The sequence below is a fragment of the Magnolia sinica genome, chromosome 7 (genome assembly GCF_029962835.1).
Source record: "Magnolia sinica isolate HGM2019 chromosome 7, MsV1, whole genome shotgun sequence".
NCBI lineage: Eukaryota > Viridiplantae > Streptophyta > Magnoliopsida > Magnoliales > Magnoliaceae > Magnolia > Magnolia sinica.
Window position 1 is genome coordinate 93,187,804 of NC_080579.1, and position 23,349 is coordinate 93,211,152.

General features: G+C 43.7%; 1 protein-coding gene and 1 non-coding gene across 12 annotated transcripts in view; one reads left to right on the plus strand and one right to left on the minus strand.

The window, feature by feature from the left end:
* The window catches only part of LOC131251743 (uncharacterized), a 32,247-nt gene extending 13,117 nt beyond the window's left edge, over positions 1-19,130 (plus strand). For 4 of the 11 annotated variants that reach the window (XM_058252664.1, XM_058252663.1, XM_058252666.1 and 1 more), the window contains 4 exons: positions 12,894-13,313; positions 14,389-14,601; positions 16,487-16,611; positions 18,581-19,130. In XM_058252664.1, coding sequence (XP_058108647.1) covers positions 12,894-13,313; positions 14,389-14,601; positions 16,487-16,611; positions 18,581-18,648 — 826 coding nt within the window. In that variant the 3' untranslated portion in view covers positions 18,649-19,130. Of the gene's footprint in view, positions 1-12,893; positions 13,314-14,388; positions 14,602-14,711; positions 14,836-16,461; positions 16,612-18,580 lie in introns of those variants that run through there. The other 7 variants (XR_009174024.1, XR_009174026.1, XR_009174025.1 and 4 more) reach the window with 7 other exon arrangements.
* Positions 19,131-20,633: 1,503 nt separating this feature from the next.
* TRNAP-AGG (transfer RNA proline (anticodon AGG)) lies at positions 20,634-20,705 on the minus strand. The gene has a single exon. It is a non-coding gene; the product is annotated as a tRNA-Pro (tRNA).
* Between the last annotated feature and the right edge of the window lie 2,644 nt (positions 20,706-23,349).

Consider the following 23,349-nt stretch of genomic DNA (forward strand, 5'->3'; position numbering starts at 1 on the left):
TTAGCCGTACCAAGGCTATGCGGTGTAAGATATGAATGCTATCGGCCATATCAAGACCATGCGATGCGAGATGCAACTCAAGCATGCCAATCCTCATCCACATCCACATATCAATACAGCTCATCACATATCAGTACAGTTTCTCAGTTTGGATAATCACTGGGGTCTAGTACACTCTACGCCAGCTTGCCGCCCCTATCCGAATGCACAACTGGGTGAGTGGAAGAGACCTCACTATTCGCCTGCCAATATCAGGCGTGACTCGTCGATAGCGGACCTATTCCTCAAGCTGGTCAAACTCAACATAGAAATTGCCTCCTCACTCAGGCGGGTAAGGTCACACCCATTTCCAACCGACCACGACACAGTAGGAGATGCGGCCTACTGGTATACGACCCTCGTGCACTCATGTATCCACTTGGTTTTGACATTGGAGTCATCCTCTGGTGCCATCGGGTTTAGAGATTTTCACCTAGGGACATCTATGGCGGCCCGATGCTAGAAACAATATTTTCGATATCCAATCCGGCCATCCACGATGTGCCTGTGGAAGCTACGGCCCTGATGCCGCTAGGGCGTACAGTATACATGTCACACAATGCGAGATGCATAAATCACACAATCTATTCATACAGCAATCATGCGCGTACCGTGCGCTCATGTGGGCATCTCCCTTTACTAGGGAGTCCCATAACAATCTGCCTAATGGCATGTGCTATGATCAATCACTCATCTCATCACAAGCATGCAGATGATGCGCATGGGCATGTATTATGATGTTATGTTGTCACATACTCATAATCGGTATAGATAACCGGCATCGGCCTCGATAATCGGCACCAATAATCAGCATCAATAATCGGCACCGATAATCAGCATCGATAATTGTCATCGACAATCAACATATAAACAAGGCGGGGTTCATAGATGAACAGCCGATCATCCATAGTATAACGATCGGCACTCGGCCGTGGTTATATCAAATCCGATAGCACGGAGTCATCCGTCTATGGCGAATGGGGCCCACTTATTTGGGTTAACCCACTAAGGGAATGATGAGAATGGGCCTAACAAGGCCTAAGGGAAGGTCACAATGTGGACATTCAACCATCATTGCCCATCAATGTGGACATCTAACCAACATTGCTCCCAAGGAGTGGCCTACATAGGGCCAAACATATAGTGAGCCCATGGCCTCACGTACAATCACGATGGGCCTCATTTACGTCACATAGGCCTCATCATATGGGCCAACATACATCACATCGGGCCTCGAATACACAACAGGTGGGCCTTGCACCAGGGCCTCAAATATATCACAATGAGCCTCGCCCATGAGCCTCGACTACATCACAATGGGCCTCACCCATGGGCCTCGAATACATCACAATGGGCCGCATTATTTGGGTCGCACCAACGGGCTTCATGTATATCAAATAGGCCGTACCGATGGGCCTCATGTATATCAAATCGGGCCCACCCTTATGTATTTTTGAGATCCGACCTATTCATTAGTTATCATAGAGATAAATGAAGTAAAAACAAATATCAGCTTAATTGGAAACTATTGTGGCCCCTTAGAAGTTTGAACGGTGGATGTTACGGTCCACTATTTAAATGGTGGGGTCCACTTGAACTTTAGATCAGACTCACCCATTTTCCCATGTTGTAAAATGATCTCACAAATGGTTGGACGGCATGGATACAACACATGCATTATGGTGGGCCCCACCGTCCAAACAGTGGACGGTGTAGATAAAACACATACATCATTGGAGCCCACACCACAAGGATGAAGCACATACATTTGGAGTGGGTCCCACTGTCAGATGGACGGCGTGGGATATAAAATATACATCAAAGGTGGGCCTGCGGGCTGCTGACGTCAAGAGAGTAGATATGTAGCTGCTGCATGTGCAGCATTGCTGCCTTAAAAAGGGAGAGGTGGGTCCGACGGACCCCACCATATATATATGGGAAAAAGTACTATGTGCTTGACCTCACGAGTTCGTCCCATGAGGTCGAGTTGTGTGGGCCCCACCGTGATGCGTTTTGAACATCTACCCCATCAGTCAGATGCAACATTCCATCGTGGGCCTAGGTCTCAAAAATCAAGTCAATCTGTGACTTGTGTGGGCCACACCACATACAAAAGTGGGGAGGGGCCGTGCACCATTAAAACATTCATAATCATTTTTTGGGCCCACCGAGATGTGGTTTGCAAATCCAGCCCATCCATTATGTGTGTCCCACTTGGATGAGGGTTCAGACCAAGCTTTAGCAACATTCAAAACTCAGGTGGGTCCCACCAAGTGCTTTTATATGTTTTAACGGTGTCTTCACATGATTCTAGATGGTATGGCCCACCTGAGTTCCGTATACGGCTGATTTTTGGGATATCCCATAATTTAGAGGGGACCCATCAAATGCACGGTGTTGATGGTCGACACGCATCATGGTGGGGCCCACATAGCTCAACCTCACGGGAGCTTATCGTGAGGTCGAGCGCATAGTACCTTTTCCCTATATATATATATATATATATATATCACGTGTAGCATTGCTACCTTAAAAAGGGAGAGGTGGGTCCCACAAACCCCGCCATCATATATGTATAATATAATATAATATAATAATATATATGTAGGTATTAACGTCTAGGCCCTTGGACGCGTGGTCTGGACAGTCACATACATCAAGGAGGGCCCCACGCGTGGGGTGTGTCCCACCGTCCAAGGATGGTGGACACGTCACATGCATCATGGTGTGGCCCATCTAAACGGATGGACGACGTAGGTGGGTCCCGCGGACCCCACTGCCGGTTCACACTTCACTGGTAGCCACCGCACTAGGGAATCAATGCCAAGACCTTAGCGTTGAAACGAGGTATCTTTCACTCAGTCTACCACGTGAGCTATGGATCTAGGTCCCACCGTCAGATCACACTTCACTAGCAGCCACACCCCACCGGGTATGGATACAACACAGGCATCATGGTGGTTCCCACAAGGACGTGGCCCACCTAGTGTCCAGCCACCATCCAGCAAACTGGACGGTGCTGGATGGAGCACATTAATCATGGTGGTCCCACGTAGTGGGCCACTAGATTTGGATCAAGCTGGTATTTATTTTTCCCTTTTCATCCGGGCCTGTGTGACCGTCCGGTCATGTAGGCCCCAACCGAGATCAAGGTGGCCCATTCGTCGGATGTCATGGATGGAATACACATCATAGGTGGGCCATGATCATAGGGAGAGAGAGAGAGGGAGAGAAAAAGAGAAAGAAAGATCGGAGATGACGGAAGGGCCTCGCCACTATGGGTCCCTCTTGGATACAAGCATACATCAAGGTGGGTCCCACCATATATGGGCCCTTAAATCACAAACATAAAATAAAATGAAATGTGGGTCCAAGATCACCCACCGATTGCTAATCTTCTTGCTCCCTTGGCTTCGATCCCAACGGAAGATGATGGAGAATGAAGGGTGGAGATGGGAGATGAGAGGGTTAGGAGGTGGGCCACACACAAAATTCTCTCATGGAGGTTGGGAGAGCTTGGACGTTGAAATTCTTTTGTGTTTTGGGTTGTTTGGAAAAGAAGGCAGAAATAAGAGATGGAGAGAGAGAGAGAGAGAGAGAGAGAGAGTTTAGGTAGGCAACGATGACTTGTAAGAGAGGTATGGGTGGCTAGCAATAAGTGCTTGTAAGAAGGGCTAGGGGTAGGGTGGCTATAGCTAGGGTGATGTTATCACGCTCATGATTACCTAGGGATTGGTGCCACATGGGATAGGTGGGTCCTGACCATTATAATGCACGGTCCGCATCTTATGATCTAAGCGTCGGATTGGCGCACTAGACGCGGCGTTGGAATCGCGGTGACGGTGCGGTCGCTAAGATACAAGTTTCGAGTCGAGTCGACTTCGATATGCAGGACTCGGCTTAGGATTGCGCGCAAACTTTGGATACAGGTGGAGGGTTGCCGGAATTCGACTGTGAGGACTGCGCAAGCCTACAGAACGGTACGGACCAGGATACGGGTCTTACAATCGATGATCGTATCATCCTGCTCCTGATCCAGAAGGATTCCCCTCAGTCGGCGCAGCCTAGATGAGGAGACGTGTGGAGGGCCAAGGAATCGGTGAGTCAGCCATGGTTGCTCATGCAGGCAGCTAGGTGGGAAGAAGGAGCTCAATCTGTGTTCTCTAGTGGAGCACCGATTCAAAGGGGTGTCAGACCTCCTGCAGCGACAATAAATGAAGACAACGTTCGGCCTTTTCAAAGGACGCGTGGCTGTCTCTCCTCTACGTTTGGGTCTCGTCTGGCAGACGAAATCACGGGAGCCGGCGCGAAGATATCCACTGCCTTGGATATCTCGACACGTCCCAGAGTCTGAGCTTCCTTCTCGGGAAGAGGATCTCCTTTATCATCAGGCAGCTAGGGGGCAGACACGTGGCCTCTCTTATCTCCGTCGGCCGAGTAACATAAATTACGAAGAGGTCGTAGCTATGGGATCGCAATGCGTGTCGTCCGAGCGACTGATCAATGGTAGTAGGCCTGTCCAGATGGAGGACCGGCCATCATCCCTGAGGTTGACGTCTCTCATTGATGTAGGGTCGGTCGAAGCGGGCCCGTTCTCATCTCGTTTTCTCCTTTCCCCAAGCAAATTGGGCACTTTAAAGGTATCCGAACCCGTTTCTATCAACCCCAGCCCTTTATTTGTGTCGCTCCCGAATATACAACCCGACAGACCCTACAAACCCGACAGACTGCAACATCCTAACCATACCCCATCATTCTATCCTGTCCCACCTTCCCATAACCCCACTCTATCCGTCTTGGGTGACGATATTTCCTGTGAGGACATGACAGAAAATCTAATCTCTGAGTCTCGTTTTGCTTCATCCATCCCTTCATCTCCTATCAACTCCGCATCCAAAGACTGGGCTGATCTAGGTCCCCTTATGCTGTTCCAAGAGGAGAGCTTCTCGGATGTCATTGTTGTAGAACCTCTTCAGATGTGCTCAGAGCTTCCTCATCTGCATCAGGGAGATAAATCCATGGTTTTTTCGAAGGGCAAAAGTCGAGAGGAAATTTATAAGGAAATTCACGACAAAAGATGGATCAGAGACGCAGTGGGAAATGTGGGCCGATCACTGGGCCTCTCCTTCGGCAACAGGGAAGAAGATTATATTGGTCTCTTCCAATACATTGAGAATAGGGGTAGGCCCTTACCTCCTCAGAAGACCCCAGTCAAACAAGTTCCTCGATCCACCAGTAACAGAGAGCTTCTCCGGCTTCAATCTTCTACGGCTATTGCGTCCACGTCTATGGCCAGACGCGGAAGGAAGGGTACTCGGGGTAGCTCGGTGCCCTAATGATAGTTCTTTCATGGAACGTTAGGAGAGTGGGCTCCAAGCAGAAGCGGAGCCTGATCAAAGGATCTATCAGGAGAAAAGACCCCGGATGTTATCTGCTTACAGGAAACTAAAGTTCCGTTGTTCTTAAAGAAACTTCTGGATACGATATGGGGAGCTCAGGACGCTAATTTTGTTTCTCTGGACGCTTCTGGATCCTCAGGAGGTATCCTTATTGCTTGGAAATCCTCCAAGTGGGATTTACAGCTCTCGCTATCCGGGGCCTACTCTAAAGCAGTCATCCTCCAAGATAAGTATTCTTCTTTCCGATGCATTGTCATTTTTGTTTATGGCCCTAATGAAGACTCCTTAAAGTCCAATTTCTGGGATGAGCTGACTGCCATTAGACAGTCCTATTCAAGGCCTTGTTGCTTCGTGGGTGATTTCAACGTGGTCCGCTTTCCTCAGGAGCGCTCTCACAGACGGAGATCAAATATCGCCATGCAGTCTTTCTCTGACTGGATTCAAGCCTAGGAACTGGTTGATCTCCCCCTCTCTGGAGCAAAATTCACTTGGTCCAACGGCCGTAGATCCCAGATTCAATCGAGACTAGATAGGTTCCTCTTATCTTCGGACTGGATCGAGGGGTTCCCGTCTTTGGCTCAGATCGCTCTACCTAGAACGACTTCTGATCACTGCCCTATCCTCCTCTCGGTTATCGACGATGATTGGGGCCCCAAACCATTCAAATTCAACCTCGCCTGGCTCAGTATCGATGGTTTCAATCAGAAAATAGTGGAGTGGTGGTCTTCCTTCCCGTCAGACAGTTTCGCTGGTCACAGGCTCATGTGCAAGCTTCATCTGCTAAAGGAAAAACTAAAAGATTGGAAGAAAGATGAGCTTCAAAAGAGAGAGAGAGCGAAACAGAGGCTTTATTCACAGAGCTCCAACTGATTGATTCCGGATTAGAAGGTAATGATCTCTCCCTGGACGTGTTATCCAAACGCATCCAAATTATTCAATCCATCTCCTCCAGAACCCTGGAAGACGAATTATCTTGGAAGGTTAAATCGAGAGCTAAGTGGATATCTGAGGGCGACAAGAATACTAGGTATTTCCACAACATTGCTAATATGAGAGCTCGGGCTAAAGCTATCCACAACATTTCAGTGGACGGTAGACAGGTTGATGATAGAGTCGAGATATCGGAAGCAGCGGTGCTCCATTTTAGATCCCTCCTATCCTCTGATGGCTGGTCCAGGCCTCGGTTGGATGGGATCCATTTCCTCTTGCTTCTAAGTTCGGAAGCAGATCGGCTGGAGGTTCCTTTCTCGGTCGAGGAGGTTAAAGCGGCCATAAATGCGATGGGTGGAGATAAATCCCTTGGACCTGATGGTTTCCCTATGAGCTTCTTTCACTCCTTCTGGGACACCGTTCGCCCTGATGTCATGAACTTCCTCAATGAATTCCATGCCGGGGGAAAGTTATCTTAGGGTATCGGAGCTTCTTTCATCGCTCTTATCCCCAAAGTCCCTGGGGCAAACTCTTTCTCCGATTTTAGGCCTATCAGTCTCATTGGCAGCTCGTATATAATTCTGGCAAAAATCTTATCCTTGCGGCTTGCATCTGTGATGGGAAAGCTAATATCCAAGTATCAAAATGCCTTTATTAAAGGTAGACAGATTGTCGACGGAGCCCTGATAGCGAATGAAATTCTCCACTCCTGTCATAGGGCTGGGATCAAATCTGTCTTTTGCAAGCTCGACATAGAGAAGGCTTACGACCATGTGGACTGGGATTTCCTTCATTACATGCTTATCCATATGGGTTTTTGTGAGAAATGGAGGACCTGGATGAAGGCATGCGTTGAATCTCCTCACTTTTTGGTCCTTCTAAACGGAGTCCCGAAAGGTTTTTTCCCCTGCTCGAGGGGCTTACGACAGGGTGACCCTCTTTCCCCTCTTCTTTTCCTTATGATTGCTGAGGCCCTCTCCCAGATGCTGCTTAAGGGCCAAAGTGCTGGTCTGTTCAAAGGCATCTCGATGTCAGGGGTAGATACGCTGATCTCTTATATTCAATTCGCGGACGATACGTTGATAACCTGCGAAGCGGACGCTGAAGCCATTGTTAATCTGCATACAACTCTTAGATGTTTCGAGGCAGTGTCTGGTTTGCGCATCAACATGGCCAAATCCAAAGTCTTTGGAATCAATGTTTCTGATTTGGACCTGAATTCGTTTGCCCTAATCTTAGGTTGCTCTACTGCCCCTTTCCCGACTTTCTTCGTGGGCCTGCCGCTTCGGTACTCCTCTGATATCTATGTGGGACAAGGTGGTTGAGAAATTCCAAAAGACTCTGGCCAGATGGAAATGTAGGTACTTGTCTATTTGAGGGGGGGGGGGGGGGGGGCGCTTATAAAAGTTGCTTTGTTGAATATCCCCATATATTTCATGTCCCTCTTTATCTGTTCGTCAGCTGTTTTGCGCCGGATCGACAAGCTGAGGAGGGATTTCTTGTGGAGTGGCAAGGAAAACCAGAAGAAATTCCATCTCCTGGATTGGCAAGAGGTTTGCAGCCATTTCCAAGATGGAGGCGCTAGCGTCAAAAATCTGAAGGTGATAAATAAGGCCCTCCTGGGCAAATGGACTTGGAGGCTCGGATCGAAGCTAGAAGCTCTGTGGAATATGATCATCAAAGGAAAATATGGGTTGTCCTCGAGAGGATGGTGGACAAAGGATTCTTCAACTTACAGAGCTTCTTGCATTTGGAAAGGAATCCTTCGTTTCAAAAATCCGGTAATGGAGAACATCGCTTTTCATTTGGGGAATGGGTCGGCGATTCGGTTTTGGGAGGACCGCTGGATAGGGGAAAGGTGCTTGAGGGACAACTTCCCTTCCATTTATCGTCTCGCAGTTAAGAAGGACAACCCTGTTAATAGTTTCTTCTCTCAATCCGAGTCTGGTGTAGTTTGGGACATCAGCTGCCGTAGACATCTTCACGACTGGGAGGTTGCTCATTTTGTTGAGCTCATGCACTGCTTATCCAGGGTTAACCCGTCCCAGTCCGAACCGGATAAAATTTTCTGGACCAAGGATAAATCCTCCCAGTTCTCGGTGAAGTCCCTTTACACTACGCTTCTCCCCTCCTCTCCCCCTGCCTCGTTGGCTTCCCCATTTATCTGGAAATATCCCGTTCCCCCAAAATATATCTGCTTTGCTTGGCTTGCCTCCAGGAATCGGATCCTCACCTTAGACAATCTCATGAAGAAAGGCATGCAGCTCGCCAACATCTGTCTATGTTGCATGGGCTGTGATGAATCTGTCGATCACCTTCTCGTGCACTGCCCGTTCATCTCTCAGATCCGGCAGGATTTTCTTTCTACCTTCGGTGTTTAAGGTTGTGTGCCAGCTTCTGCATCTTCTTTTCTTGCATACTGGCACAGGTTCAAGTTGGGTAAAATCAGGTCCAAGGCTTGGAAAATGGCAATCATGGCGATCTGGTGGCGGTTTGGAAGGAGAGGAACGATAGATGTTTCAACAACGTGCAAGCTTCGGCTCAAACAGTGGGATCGAGAGCAGAAAAACTTCTTATAGAATGGGCTTCTAATGTTCCTCTTCTTAGAGATTTTAATTTTTTCTTTTTAGGCTTGTAGTTTTCTTTCTGTGTGTTTTTGGCTCTGCTATCTCAGCAGGCCCCTTGTTTCCTCCCGCAGTTTTAATATATTCCCGTTGCTTAAAAAAAAAAAAATAATAATAAAAAATTGTGTTATAATTTGTAGTGTGAAGTCTGTGCACTGTCTAAGCATTGTAGATAAACTTTTCCAGCAATTTTAAATAAAAGCCTATTTTCATTTCATATTGTTCATTCTGATTGTGTGGGCCTACTCTTGTTGTCTATGGATGGCTGCCAATATTTCCTTTCCTTTGTGGATGATTTCTCTCTTTGTACTTGGTTATATTTCATGAAGACTTGTGATGTTACCACACATTATTAAAAGATTCCATAATATGCTACTCACACAGTTTGATAGAAATATCAAAATATTTTGATCATGTAGTGCAAGACAATACTTTGAAGGCTCATTGCGTGAGTACTTGGATGAATATGGGATGATACTTCAAAGTTCCTGCTCGTACACTCAACAGAATGGAGTGGCCGAGCAAAAAAATTGTCATTTGCTTGAAGTTGCTCGGACTCTTTTGACGGGGATGAATGTTCCAAAATGTTTTTCGGTGGATGCAGTTCTTGCCGCCACCTATCTTATTAATCATATGCCATCTAGGGTTTTGAACTTAAAATCCCTTTATCAAGTTCTCTATCCAAATCAGCCTACACTCATTGTTTCTTCTCGTGTCTTTGTATGTGTCCGTTTTATTCATGTCTTGGGATGTGGACTAAATTAGATCCAAAATCTATTCGGGGTATCTTCTTGGTTATTTCGCCACTTAAAAGGGATACGAGCATTTGGAACCTGTCTGGGAAACAATTTTTTACGATGGATGTCACCTTTTTTGAACTTATACCTTTCTTTTTTAGTAAGCCCCCCTCTTCAGGGGGGAGCTCAGTGAGAAGGAAGAGAGGCATCTTTCTCCAGCTTGTCCTTTTCATACCCCTTTTCTCACTTCTTGCAGCCCATTGATTAATGCCTTTAGTAATTCAGGATATCCTATTAATGCTACTGCTGATAGAGTGAAGGAACTCCAAGCATATTCAAGACACAAGAAAGGGGGTGACCATTGAGATATGTCCACTTCCTGGTTCTGATTCCTCAGAACAAGGTGATAAGTGTCCTTTGTTCATGACTTTTGTTCTTGAGGGTAGTCTTTCCATTGCCTTAAGGAAAGGGAAGCACCAATGTTCTTTGTACACTATATCTAAATTTTTTTCATACAAGACTGTGTCTCCTACCCATTATTCCTTCTTGTCTTCGCTTTCTTCTATGTTTTTGCCTTTCAAATTCCAGGAGGTAGTTTCTCATCCAAAGCAGCACAAGGTCTTAATAGAAGAGATGAGGGCTCTGATAAAAAAATGCCACATGAGAATTGGTAGATTTACTTAGAGGAAAAGATCTAATGGGCTGCAAATGGGTCTTCATGGTGAAACACAAGGAAAATAAATTGATTGAAAGGTATAAAGCTAGACTTGTTGCTAAGGGGTTCACTTGGACTTATGAGATTTACTACAAGGAAATATTTGCTCCCGTAGCCAAAATGAACTCCATACATGTATTGTTGTCCCTTGTTGCCAAAATTTCTTGGCCTCTTTATTAGTTAGATGTGAAAAATGCATTCATTCATGGAGACTTAAAGGAGGAAGTGTATGTGGCTCCACCTAGTTTTGGATTCCTCATCAGTGAGGGAAAAGTTTACTGGTTGAAGAAGTCTATTTATGGACTCAAACAATCCCCTTGGACTTGGGTTGAGAGGTTCAGACAGGTTGTGAAGAGGACTAGTTATGCCCAGAGTTACGCGAATTATACTCTCTTTGTAAAGCGACAAGGACAATTGACAACTGCGATTAATGTTTATGTGGATGATATTGTGGTGACATGAAATGATTTATAGGAAATTAAATACTTGAAGGAATTTCGAGAAAAGAATTTGAAATATTTTCTGGGATAGAGGTGGCTTGATCAAAGAAAGGGTATCTTCATCTCTTAGAGAAAGTATACTTTGAACTTGTTGAAAGACATTGGTAAGCTATGTGATTGTCCTGTAGTTTCACCTATTGATCTTAATCATAAGCTAAGCCGAAGTGAGGGGGGGTTATCACCAAACAAGATTGGTTGGTCGATTATTCTATCTATCACTTACTCAACCTGATATAGCTTTTTAAAGTTTGGTGAGTCAATTTATCAGGCACCACGAGTTCCTTACTTAGAGGCCGTTGAAAGGATCTTGAGATATTTGAAGAATTCTTCTGAGAAAGGTCTTTTATTTGCAAATCGTGGCCATCTTAACATTGAAGCTTGTAATGATGTTGATTGGGTTGGTGATGAAACAATCGAAAGTCAACTGCAGGACATTGTACTTTTGTGAGAGGAAACTTGGTCACCTGGAGGAGCAAAAAATAAACTGTAGTGGCTAAGTCTAGTGCAGAAATAGAATACATGCCCATGGAACATGGTATAACAGAGTTATTGTGAGTAAATTTATTTATTTTTATGAGATTTGAGAATTATGGCGAGTTCTCCTATGAAAGCTATTATGTGATAACAAGGCATCTATCAGTATTGCTCAAAATCCAGTCCAGCATGATCGTACCAAACACATTAAAGTTGACAGGCATTTTATTTGTGAGCAAGTTCTCTCAAAATTGGTGTCTACCATTTGTAACAACTGAGAACCAACTTGCTGATATTCTCGCTAAGGGAGTTGTCAAGACAAAGTCAGAGTCTGTTCTCAGCAAGCTTGGCATGATAGATATCTATGCCTAGCTTGAGGGAGATGTTGAGATATAGAGGGTCTTTGTGTATAAAGCATTCTTGAGGGGTGAGTGTATATGTAATTTTTAAAAAAAAATAAAAGTTCTAATAAATCATGGGCAGAGAGCTAGTGCCTTGACTCTCTACTCTTCTCATCTCTGTTTTCTCTTCCTCTTCCTCCTACTCCTCCTACTCCCTATTCTAATCTGTCGTTACCTTGATCCCTCATCTTCTACCCCTTTTTCATCCTATCTTGATCTCCAAACTCTACTCTACAAAAAGAAGCAGACCTCATGAGCATGCCAACCGCTCCCTGCTCCCCCCAAGAAAAGGTTTGGGAGATGAGCTTTCCCTGAGCAAAGGATATGCTATATAATCCCTGATAGGAGTGTCAAAGTGAAGATGGGCCACAGCATGGGTTTCCCAATTTCTTATACGTTTTGGGCAAAAGCATCAATACTGCCCATCAAGCTTTGACTAATGTGGCTGTGAATTTAAAAAAGAAAAAGAAAAAGACAGTTATCCACTTAACTGAGAAAGGTTATAGTGAACTGGCCTGATGCATCCAGGCCATAAATTACTTGCGGTGGGTCCAGATGGACAAGTGAGACAAATTCCGCAAATGGATCCATTTGGGGGCCCTCAAGTTCAATTGTATGAGGTTTATAGGCTTCTATAGTATGCAATTGGCCAAAATACTGTGTATATGCCAACCATACACCACCCTATGGTTGCCAACATGCCAACATGGTGTAGACGTGCTAGATCCAAGCAGTTCATTGGGCAGGCATCATCGTGTATATTCCCTTGCCGAAAAATAGGCTGGTCCACTCATCATGTGGCCCACACTTGTGCGTTGAATATGGGCTTCTTGCCAACTCTTTGAGCCACACATTTTCTTCATAAACTTTGGTTTGTCTGATGAGTGGGGTGCCTTGTTTTTTCTTTACCGGAGCACATGCACAATGTGGTCCATGAGATGGAATGGCTCGGATCATACACATGTAATGCATGGCACATTGGCATGTGCAGTCACATGTGGTGTGGCATTGCAAAACTCATGTTATACAATGCTTAAGTGGTTTCTTATCTTGTCTTTCTCAAATTCTCTTCAGGTATTGTTTGCATGAAATGCCGGAAAACAATGAAGTAGAAGTCCACTGGTCATGTGAAGAATGCGGACAAAGGTTTCCTAAAAACATAAAAGAGCAGCAGCGAAGTTCTGAGGAGCACAATGAAGTCGAAGAGGTTAAACCTTTTAGGATTAGTCGGATTTGTACAGATCGGAATTCCTTCAATGGTAATGCAATCGAAACAAAAGACAGTCAAGATCATGCTGTTTTGAGGCCATGTCCGGGGCGCCGAAATTCATTTTCAGAGAGGCTTTCAGATGTTTCAGCTGGGCAGTTGGAAGATCAAGTGGCCACACAAATTCCCTATGACCGTGATGCTCCATTAAACAGCTCTTGCTGTCAACCTCTCGCAGAATACAATGGTTATGTCCATGCACAACCGATCCTCGATCCCATATGGAGGTACGGAATTTACTTGGCTGTTTGATCTCAATCCATGGACATAAATAGTGTATTTGGGTCCTCATTTTTACAAGTTGAGTCCATGGTTTGGCAATCCAGAGCATTGATATGTTGGCCCCTGGAGTGGATGGACCATCCCTGGAAAATCTCAATGACGGGACATAATTAAAGCCTTCAATCCACAGCCTTCAAATAGATGGTTAAGGAAAGACTGCTGCTACATTTGAGTGAGGAAAATGGTCTGATTGGCTGGCTATGATTCCGTGGGACCCAATTGTACAAATTGAGGTCCCTAGGGTGTGTACCGGATACTTCAATAAGTATAGAAGTCACATTCACATGGTATCACATGGAACAGTTTTGTGAAAGAGCCACATCCATATTATAGAAAGGGGCACACTTCGGTGGTACCAGTACCACTGTAAGCTTACAGTCGTACCAGCCAATTTGGGTCCCAAGAGATGTATTCACAACATCAACCCCTTTATCAGATGCATCACCTCTGGAAACCCCTAGCATCCAAAACTCAGCTGGATCCAAAGCTAAGGTGGGCCATAACAAAGGGATAGAGCTGGGATGGAGCATCCACCCTTGAATCCCAGAGGGGCCCATCTGAGTCATAAAAGAGCCTTAATCTTCGCCTAATCCTTCATCTAGACTGGATGAAGGGTTGGAAAAGCCTAGATTATATATACATATCATGGCGGAACCCTCAATCTAATCAATGGTGGGTGTTCCCTCTCAATATGTTCCCTGTGCTGTAGCCCATTTGAGTTTTCGATCTGGATGATTTTTGGGCCCAAGGGGTTTTCCGAAGTGAAACATCTTATGGATGGGTTGTATTCTGTGAACACATCACTGGCCCCTACATCTACCTGGTGCCACTAGAGCGCCCCTTATGGAACTCCTAGGGACATGTTCACGGTGCCCATCTCCTGATGGTTGTTGCAGATTTCACATTTGTCTGCAAACCGCATCATATTGCCTTAGCATTTTATTCCATGCGATCGCAATATGTTACTTCGAACCATGGGCGTATGCAAATTTATCACAGTCGTTGTCCCCTTGTTGACAGGGGATGTTTTGATGTAGATAATTCCAAGTACATAATGATTGTTGGGCATTTGTCAAACAAAGCATGCTCTAAAGTGCGTGAAGGTGCAGTTATGTTGCCGCCGGTGCTTTGTGCGAAGAAGCTGCCAAGGACGGATTCATGGCCAAAGGCTTTTGAAAGATCACATCCCACTGATGACAGCATTGGCCTTTATTTCTTTCCTGAAAGTTGGAGGTATTTAATTGCTTTGATTTGAATTTGGGCTTGTTTGGTTGTACTGCCAAATTGTGGTTGGTAGGTTCCATAGCTTAATTAAAATATGCTTCATGTTGGGGGTGGTGCAGAAAAAAACATAAGCGGGATTCCGTCTTGCCGTTTATTTCGCAAGGGAGATGAGAACAGGATTCCTGTCCCATTATTGGCCCTCCTGTGATGTGTACCGCCTGAAACCCAAACATGCCTTTCGGCTGTGTTTGGATGGACAAGTGAATTGAATTGCAAAAGGTCAGTCTAGACCAGAGGTGATGACTGAATGGTATGAACTTGCTAGGATACATCCTGACATATTGCAATTTGTACATTCAGGACTGTAGTGGTTGGATTGGGGCCTTTTCCAGTGATCCAGACTGTTTCTATGATGGGCGTTACAGTGGATGCAATAAATGACTAAAAATAAATAAATCAGAATATATTTCAACTTTTTTATTATTCAAAGGTTAAGGACACTGCTCATATTCATGGAAAAGAGTCAAATGATCAGAGGGTTGAAACATACCAATCCATTAGTTCTTTTTTGGTCATCACCCATCATAGGTGAGGTCCATCATATAAACGGTTTGAATCATTGAAAGATGACCCTGGATCCAAAGGCTAAAGTTCCAACATAATCTGTTGTAATATGTCAGGATGCATTCTAGCAAGGGTCTCCTTCAGTGGTACTGGGCATATGTAGAGCCCACATGATGTGTTCACAAAATCCAACCCGTCCATCAAATGCGTGACCCTAAAATACTCAATAGGGCCCAAAAATCAAGCTGATTGAAACTCAGGTGCGCCACCACACAGGAACAAGCTAGGAGGGGTCACTCACCTTTGACTTGCATGATGGGCCCACTGTATTGTATATATGTAATCTAGGCTGTTCAGACCATTCTTCTAGCCTGGATGAAGGGTCTGGCCAAAAATTAGGTGGTTTTGCAACTCAACTTGTCCCTAGTGAAAATCAAGGGTGGGGTCCCCTCCCACCTTGTTCCCTGTGCTGTGGCCGACCTGAGAGATTTATAACAAGCTGATTTTGGGGCCCTGGGGGGTGTTATTGAAGTGATGCATTTGATGGATGAGATCTATACATCACGTGGGCCCCATATCTGCCCAGTACCACCGTAATCTTAGTGTTACTGTTACCACTGGAGCACTCCTCTTCTAGCAAACCTCCTAAACTGTAAATACATTTGCTAGGAGTATGTGCATTATCAAGGATTGCCCTGGTCGTCTTACTTTGTAAACCTTACTAGTACAAAAAATTAAGGCTTTTTTTTTGCATGATAAACCACTCCCTTTTCCTTATATGGCAAAAAGTCCCCTCATGTCATGTATCCATATTTGCAGAAACCCCCTTGCCTTTTACTCTATATGTGCAAAACAAGCGTCGGGTCACTTTTTTTAACAGAAACAGAGACGGTGTCTATTATTTTTTGAAAAGGACCAAAAAGCCCATATATTAAAGAGGGCTTTACATCTCAACCATAGAAATGGTAAGAGAAAATCCTAGCCATTCAAAAGCATTTCCCCTTTCTCACCTTTTCAAATTGATTTTCAGAGCCCTCACACCATCTCTCTGCAAAATGGTCATTTCACCCTCACTTGGTGAAGTAACTATCCACAAAAAATAACAGTTTAGGGTTTTTTTATCTAGCGGTGGAAAAAAGGCAAGGGTGCAAAACCAATTGCGGTTTGGAGCCCAATCTTCCAGTAATGGTATAAGGTTATCACAATTTGGTCATTTCTGCCCTATAAGACTGATAAATGAAATTCAATTTGTTATTGCATCCAAACGTGCACCCTTAAGTAACCATCCAGTTTGATGTCCTGAAGGTGGTTTCCTTCGTTCATGTTACAGAGACAAAATGGTGTTTGATCAGCTGCTTTGTGATATGAACGGCCAGGATCTAGCATTGAAGATCATTGCTGATGAAGCCGATCTTCTTATCTTCTCTTCTCTTCTGTTACCGAAGGAGTCCTGTAGTAAGTTTCAGTTGTAGTTGATTTTTCTTGCATGGGATTTTATACATTTGTGGTTCATGGTATGATGATCCAAGCCATTGACCAGATGAGTCATATTGCAAGATCCTAAACTTGTGATCATTGGAATATTTTCCATTGAATGTTGAATGGTCCAGTGTTTTCTTTCTAATGGTCTTTTTGTAGGCTATTCATCGAAGGGTTTGGAATCTCCCAATGTGGAAGATATTTGAGGCATGCCCCATGCATGGTGGGGCCCATCAGTTCAATGGCTTGGATCACTAAGCGTAGCCCCATATGTACAAAATCCTATGACTAGGACCCTGTAATTCCTCTCTTAGAACTATTTGTTTCATCAATTACCATAATAAAGGAAATGTGCAATGATTACAAATTACTATACCTGCCTCATGACAATATCTGCATTTGACCATTGATTCCCATGTTTGGTTTATGGGCAGTAAAATCGTAATGATGACATTTTTACATTAATGTCAAATCATCACCGAAATATGCTGATGTCACTGCACTGTTTGGATTTGAGATTTTCATGGTAATGCCATGAAAAAGTGCAATAATTACAAATTCCTTTACCTATCTCCCGAATATATCTACATTTGACCGACAATTCTCGTGTTTGGTTTGGTGGTGATAAAATTGTCATGATAACACATTTCCTTTAAATGACTCGGGTAATTACCGAAACAAACATGTTAGGCAATTTAGTTATTTTCACTTTATTAGACTAATAATTGCAGCTTGTTTCAATAGTGCATTCAAACAACCCTAATGACAATGTCCCTATAAACCACAAGATAGCCACACATTCAGTTCTATCCAGACCAACCAATTAATAGGGAACCTTGTGGATGGTCCAATTCCTGAGCGTTGCTCTTATTGGTATTTCTAGTCATCCTATCTAAAGACAATTTCATGGACTGGCCTTCCAATCTCTTGTAACCTCCCCAAAACATGTAACAGAACCAGGGCGGTCAATGTGTGCCCGAACCCACAGGCACCTGATGGACCCAACCTGATTTTAATGGGTCCGGGAAGAGATCCAGTGCTTCTGTAGGCATGGAATTTTTGTGCCTCCATATCATGTACCCTTCATGTGTCATGTGTATGATGATCGGAACCATACATTCTGCGAGCTTCGCTGTTAATCGGCCACCAACCAAAACCGCATTGAATAGACTTGCCTAGCTATCTAAGAGAATGAGCTTTGTCTCACCTGATAGAGCTATTGCTGACTTTCGTGGAGCCATTGGGGGAAACAACCACAACACGAGGGCCCACGGTCTAGACCGTTCATTGCATGCCTCCCCACAGTCTTTGCAAGTTGCATGGGCTGGACTACATCCGATTTGTGGACCTTTTCTGATCCAGTGTGGACAGCCACCAACATTCCTTTTTCTCATAGCATTTGTGTCTGATCTGATGGTTAGGATCTTCTGATTTTTTGACTGTGACTGATCCACAGAGGACCCACCTGATGAACAGTCTGGATCATGGACCATTTAATAGTCAAGTTTTGTTTCTGCATTATATAACTGATCACCTACAGGTGTGTGCACAGTACCTTGTCATGCTGTGCCATCTTTCCCGCCAACATGCTACTTGTGTAGGCCATCCATACCATCCATGTAGTAGGCCCCATCGTGAAGATTATCTGGCTTGAGAGTCAGTTTGATGCACTTAGTGGACCTCACCTGTATGATTAGTTAAGACTGTTGGATGCCTATTTCAACAGCATGGCCACCTCATGGTTGGTCTGGCCTGATTTTTGTACCAGTTGATCTTCACGATGGGGCCTACCATTTGCATGGTCCGGATTTCCTACACTAGTGGCGTGTTGGCAGAAGAGATGGAACGGCATGACAAGTTATCATGCATGCAGGTGATAAGTTCTTATGTTACATTTTCCTCATTCCAATTATAACCTTCATCTTGTATCGACTGGTATATGCAGGGTTCTGCGAGAAGTATTATTTGTGGGGGATATTTAAGGGAAGGAAAGTTCCCCCCTTGCATAAATGAGATGATGCCATCGGTCGAGAGGAGCGACAAAAATTTAAGACTTGATGCAACACTGGTTATATCAGCTGGTTTTTGTCGAACCCTCCCTTTGTACAAGGGGCCTGCATCTAGGTAACCAAAGCCGTCAATCTGGTGGGCCGTGATAACTCCTTTATCAAATGATTTTGTAGAGAATTATTGTCAAGTCTTAATTTAATTAGGATACATAGTTATTAAGCAAGCTTTGGTTAATTGAAATTACGAAAGCGCTTGGTTAGGAAATTTACTTCTTTGGTAGTTTCAGTATTAGTGGGGTTGGGAAATGAGGAGTCCTCTTCCATGTAAAAGCAATCTAGCTCTTTCATTTCTCTTTGCACTCTTCTTTTATCTTTTTCTTCCTTCCTCTCCATGGATGTAAAAAATCTTCCTCTTCATAGCCTTGCTTGTGTGATTTTCTACATTGTATCAGAGCCTCGTCAATGAGTTAATTGGTCGTGTTTTGAGTTTTTTTGCTTTCACTTTTTATTAGTTCTTCTCATTTGCAAGTATTTTTTCCTAGTGTATTTAATCATGTCCGCATTGACTGCTATTGTTCCTAAAACTCTTATGAGGAAGAACTATGTACGTTGGAAAGTGTGGCTATGAAGCTATTTGATGGGTCAAGGCCTTGGGGATATCGTCATCCAAAATAGGCGGTGGCACAAGCACTACTTACAAATTGGAGAAAGAATAATGGGAAGTCTTTACATGTGATCTAAATTGCTTGTCGATGAGATATGATATTCTATATCGGGGAATTGGATGGGAATGGATTTAGCAAAAGAAGCATGGGATCACTTAGTGCACGAAAAAGTGGGTGGTGGTATGAAAGTATTTTTCGAATCAGAATTGAGGACGATTAAGGAAAGTAATAACTTTGTGGCGAAGTTTTCTTAAAAAGTTAAGGAAAGTTGGAAAACAACACAAATTGTGATCATCTTGAAAAATCTATTGATCCAAATTTGATGCTATGAGAGGCTTGAGCCCGGCCTAGTTCTGATGCCGACTAGAGCCGAAGCCCAGCTACCCTCTTGTGCAAGATCTTGGCTGTTCATTTTGTGTGCCCAATCATATATGATATTGACAAAAATGCGCTTAGCCTTTCATGGATTTGGGCCGCTCTAAGGGCTCCTAGATGCAAGCAGACCAAACCCAAACTGGTCCACCACTTGGGCTCAGTTTCTCAACTCAAGCCTAACCCAAAGCAGGCCTAGCGCTGAGCCCATCCTGCCACCTTAGCCCATTGCAGTTTTAGAGAGATCAGGAGGAAAAGGTGGGGGCAACACACATCGGTAGATAGAAGTGAGAAAGAGTGGATGGATTAGCATCACTTAAAAGGATGGATTAGATGACAAATCCTCGTTATATATTTGAAGAGAAGAGCTCGAGTTCAATGGGGGTGGAGTATGAGTTACGGTACACCTAGCAGATAACTTTCAACCTTTCATGTTTGCGTGACATCCAACTCATTCATAAGGACGGCCCCACAATGAAGATTACTTTGTGTAAAAACCTGAAATATCCACTCATTAACTGGACCACACTTGATTTTGGAATTTATCATTGGCTACAATTTGTTTCACGATACGTCCGACCTAATGTGTAGATAGGACTGCGATTTGCAGTAGTCCATCCTCATGGTGGAGCTAACCTAACCTATTGGAAGGGTTGGATTTCACATTGACTTAGATAGGATGGAAGTTATCAGCTGGCTGGACCGTACCTTGTGGTCCAACCGGCTGGATGTGACATCGCTATTAAAAAGTTACTAGATCTGAACCGGACCCCACATTAGTTAGGTCCAAGATAATGGACGCAGAACCAGACCCGTTAATAGCGGTCGGGTCAGTTGTTTCCGTTGACTTTCCTAGAAATTAGGATCAGGGGTTTGACGGTCGGGATTGAAGTGGAAGGTTTGATGGTTGGATCATGTCCCTTCATCCCTCTGAGGTTAAAAATAAAAAATAGGGGCATTCCGAGAATTGAACTCGGGACCTCTCGCACCCTAAGCGAGAATCATACCACTAGACCAAATGCCCTTGCGTTAGCGTTACTTCTCTATTTTGCCACTTACTATGACGTGTCTGTCGCTTGCATGTTCTCTCTGTTCCACACGGGTGAAAAGTATGGTACGTGTGAGCGCGTGTGCGCATGCACTCAGAAATCGTACGTCTCATGTAGCTGGACGCGGATTGCGTACTACCCCCGCCCGTCCCTAGCTCCGAACGGGCAGTTCTGTGGGCGGGCCCACCGTGATATATCTGTACATCCAAACCGTCTATCCCTTTTCTGATATTATTTCAAGGCATCAAAACAAAAATGAGGCAGATCCAACGATCAAATGGACCACACCATAGATGACTCTTGCATTTAATGCAACTGACATTTAATGCTTTGTGCATTTTAATGCAACCAAGATTATTATTTGGTGTGGTCCACTTGCCTCATTTTTGTGTTCATGTCTTAAAATAATCTGAAAAAAGGAATTGACGGTTTGGATGTATAGATGCATCACGATGGGGCCGCCCACAGAACTGCCCGTTCGGAGCTGGGGACGGGCGGGGGTAGTACGCAATCCGCGTCCCATGTAGCTGACTTGAGCTGGGAAGCGGATTGCCTGCGACACTTGACGCAGCAAGTTCCTGCGGTCCGAAGGTAGGTGGGGCCCACTGCAATGTTTGTGAGAAATCCACCCCGTTCTTCTGCACCTGAGCCCAAAAATGAGGCAGTTCCAAAACTTCAGTGGGCCACACGACAGGGAACAGTGGAAACATTCGTGGCCTACAAGTTTTGGATCAGGCTAATGTTTGTCTTTTTTATGAACGATTTGGATAGCATATAAATATCTAGGTGTTCATTAATAGGCATTTCTGTGTGGCTCGCTTGATTGTGGACCTTCCTCATTTTTGGGCTCGTGTCCTAACATGAGTCGACAAAACAGATAGGCTTAATAAATTTTTCACAAACATCACAGTGGCCCCAGCTAGCTTCCGACTGTACCATATTTATTGAAAATCCTAGCCTGGGACCATTGGTTATTTTTCCTATTAACCGTCCATCTATATTGACAAATTGTTGTATATTTCAATCTGGGCCCATCTACGGTAGGATCGACAATTTGGACAGTTTAAATTTGAGTTTTGTGTCTTCCACTTGTACAATTTATTAGTCTGCAAGTGTGATTAATTTTAATGTATTATTCTTTCACTAGAACAAATTAAGCACAAGGAAGGAAAGATATAATACATTACGTCTAAACTAAAACTAAAACAAAAGTAATTTTAAAGAGTAAATTCATCTTTGGCTTATCAATAATAGCTGCCTTCTCAAAGTATTCATAATCGATACCTGAAATGGTTTAAATGCCTTGAGTACGACTAGAGATGTACACGAGTCGAATTGAGTTGAGCTTGACACAACTCGACTCGGCTCGGCCACTAGCTGACCATAGTTTGAACTCGGCTTGGCTCGATCCTAAAGCATGACTGGCCAGCTCAGCTCGGTTCGAGCCAAGATCGAGCCTCTATGGCATTTTCTCAAACACATGAAGTGCACCTTCAATTTCATATGAAATGTAAACCAGCAGCATCAGTTTACAGGTATTTCATCAAACACTCGATAGACAACATAAAAATCAAGATACAAAGGTATTTGTTTCATATCCTTAATTTCCTTGCCACTAGTTGACACTTTGTTGAGTCATTTCATCAAACACTTGTTGAGCAACATCAATATCAAAATAACCAAGTCACCAAATGGTTTGATCTGAGTTCGATTCGAGTTTGGGTTTGATTCGAGTCAAGTCGAGCTCGAACTCGATTTTAAAAAAAAATTCAAGCTAAAAAAATCAGCTCAACTCGGCTTGAACTCAGTTTCAAACCAAGTCGAATTGAGCTTTTTTTTGTCAAGTCGAGTGAGCAAACCGAGCTAACTCGATTCGTGTACAGCTCTAAGTAAGACAACAATAGGATCACTTCCATCCCAATCGGAATTTGCACGTTAATAACATTGCATAACTTCATAATAATAATTTTAAAATCAATATTTAAGGAGACAACGAATATTTATAAAAATATTTTAAAATTAAAGAAAATAATTCTATAAATGATTGAATTAAAAATATGCTCATATGTAATTAAACTTGAAAATATATCTAACCATGATGATTTTTAGGAAATGACCATTGGTAGAGCATTGGGTGGTATTTTTTAAATAATGACCTTAGGCAGAGCACCACATGATATCTTTTACAGGTTATTCCAAAACAGAGCACCGCGTAATATCTTTTAGGAAACAACTCTAGCAGAGCATCACATGATATCTTATAAAGCATCATGTGATATCCTATGTGTATTTTTTAAGGAATTAAAAAGGGCAGAACACATTGTAGAGCACCAGTGCATGTATCCTTTAGAAAATTACCTAGGGCAGAGCACCCGTGCCGATTTTTCGAGATAATCCGAATAGATCACCCATAACACATTTATGAACATTTCAATGAAGAGCACTTCGTAATTTGAACAAACAGAAATAAACAAATAAATTCTCATTGCAACACATAAACATAATTAAGGAATTCACTCTAAAACACATAGAAAAATAAATAAATTCAATTCACAACAGGTAATAATAATCAAGCTGATTTGATTTACAATACATAACAATTAATTAAATAATTTAGAT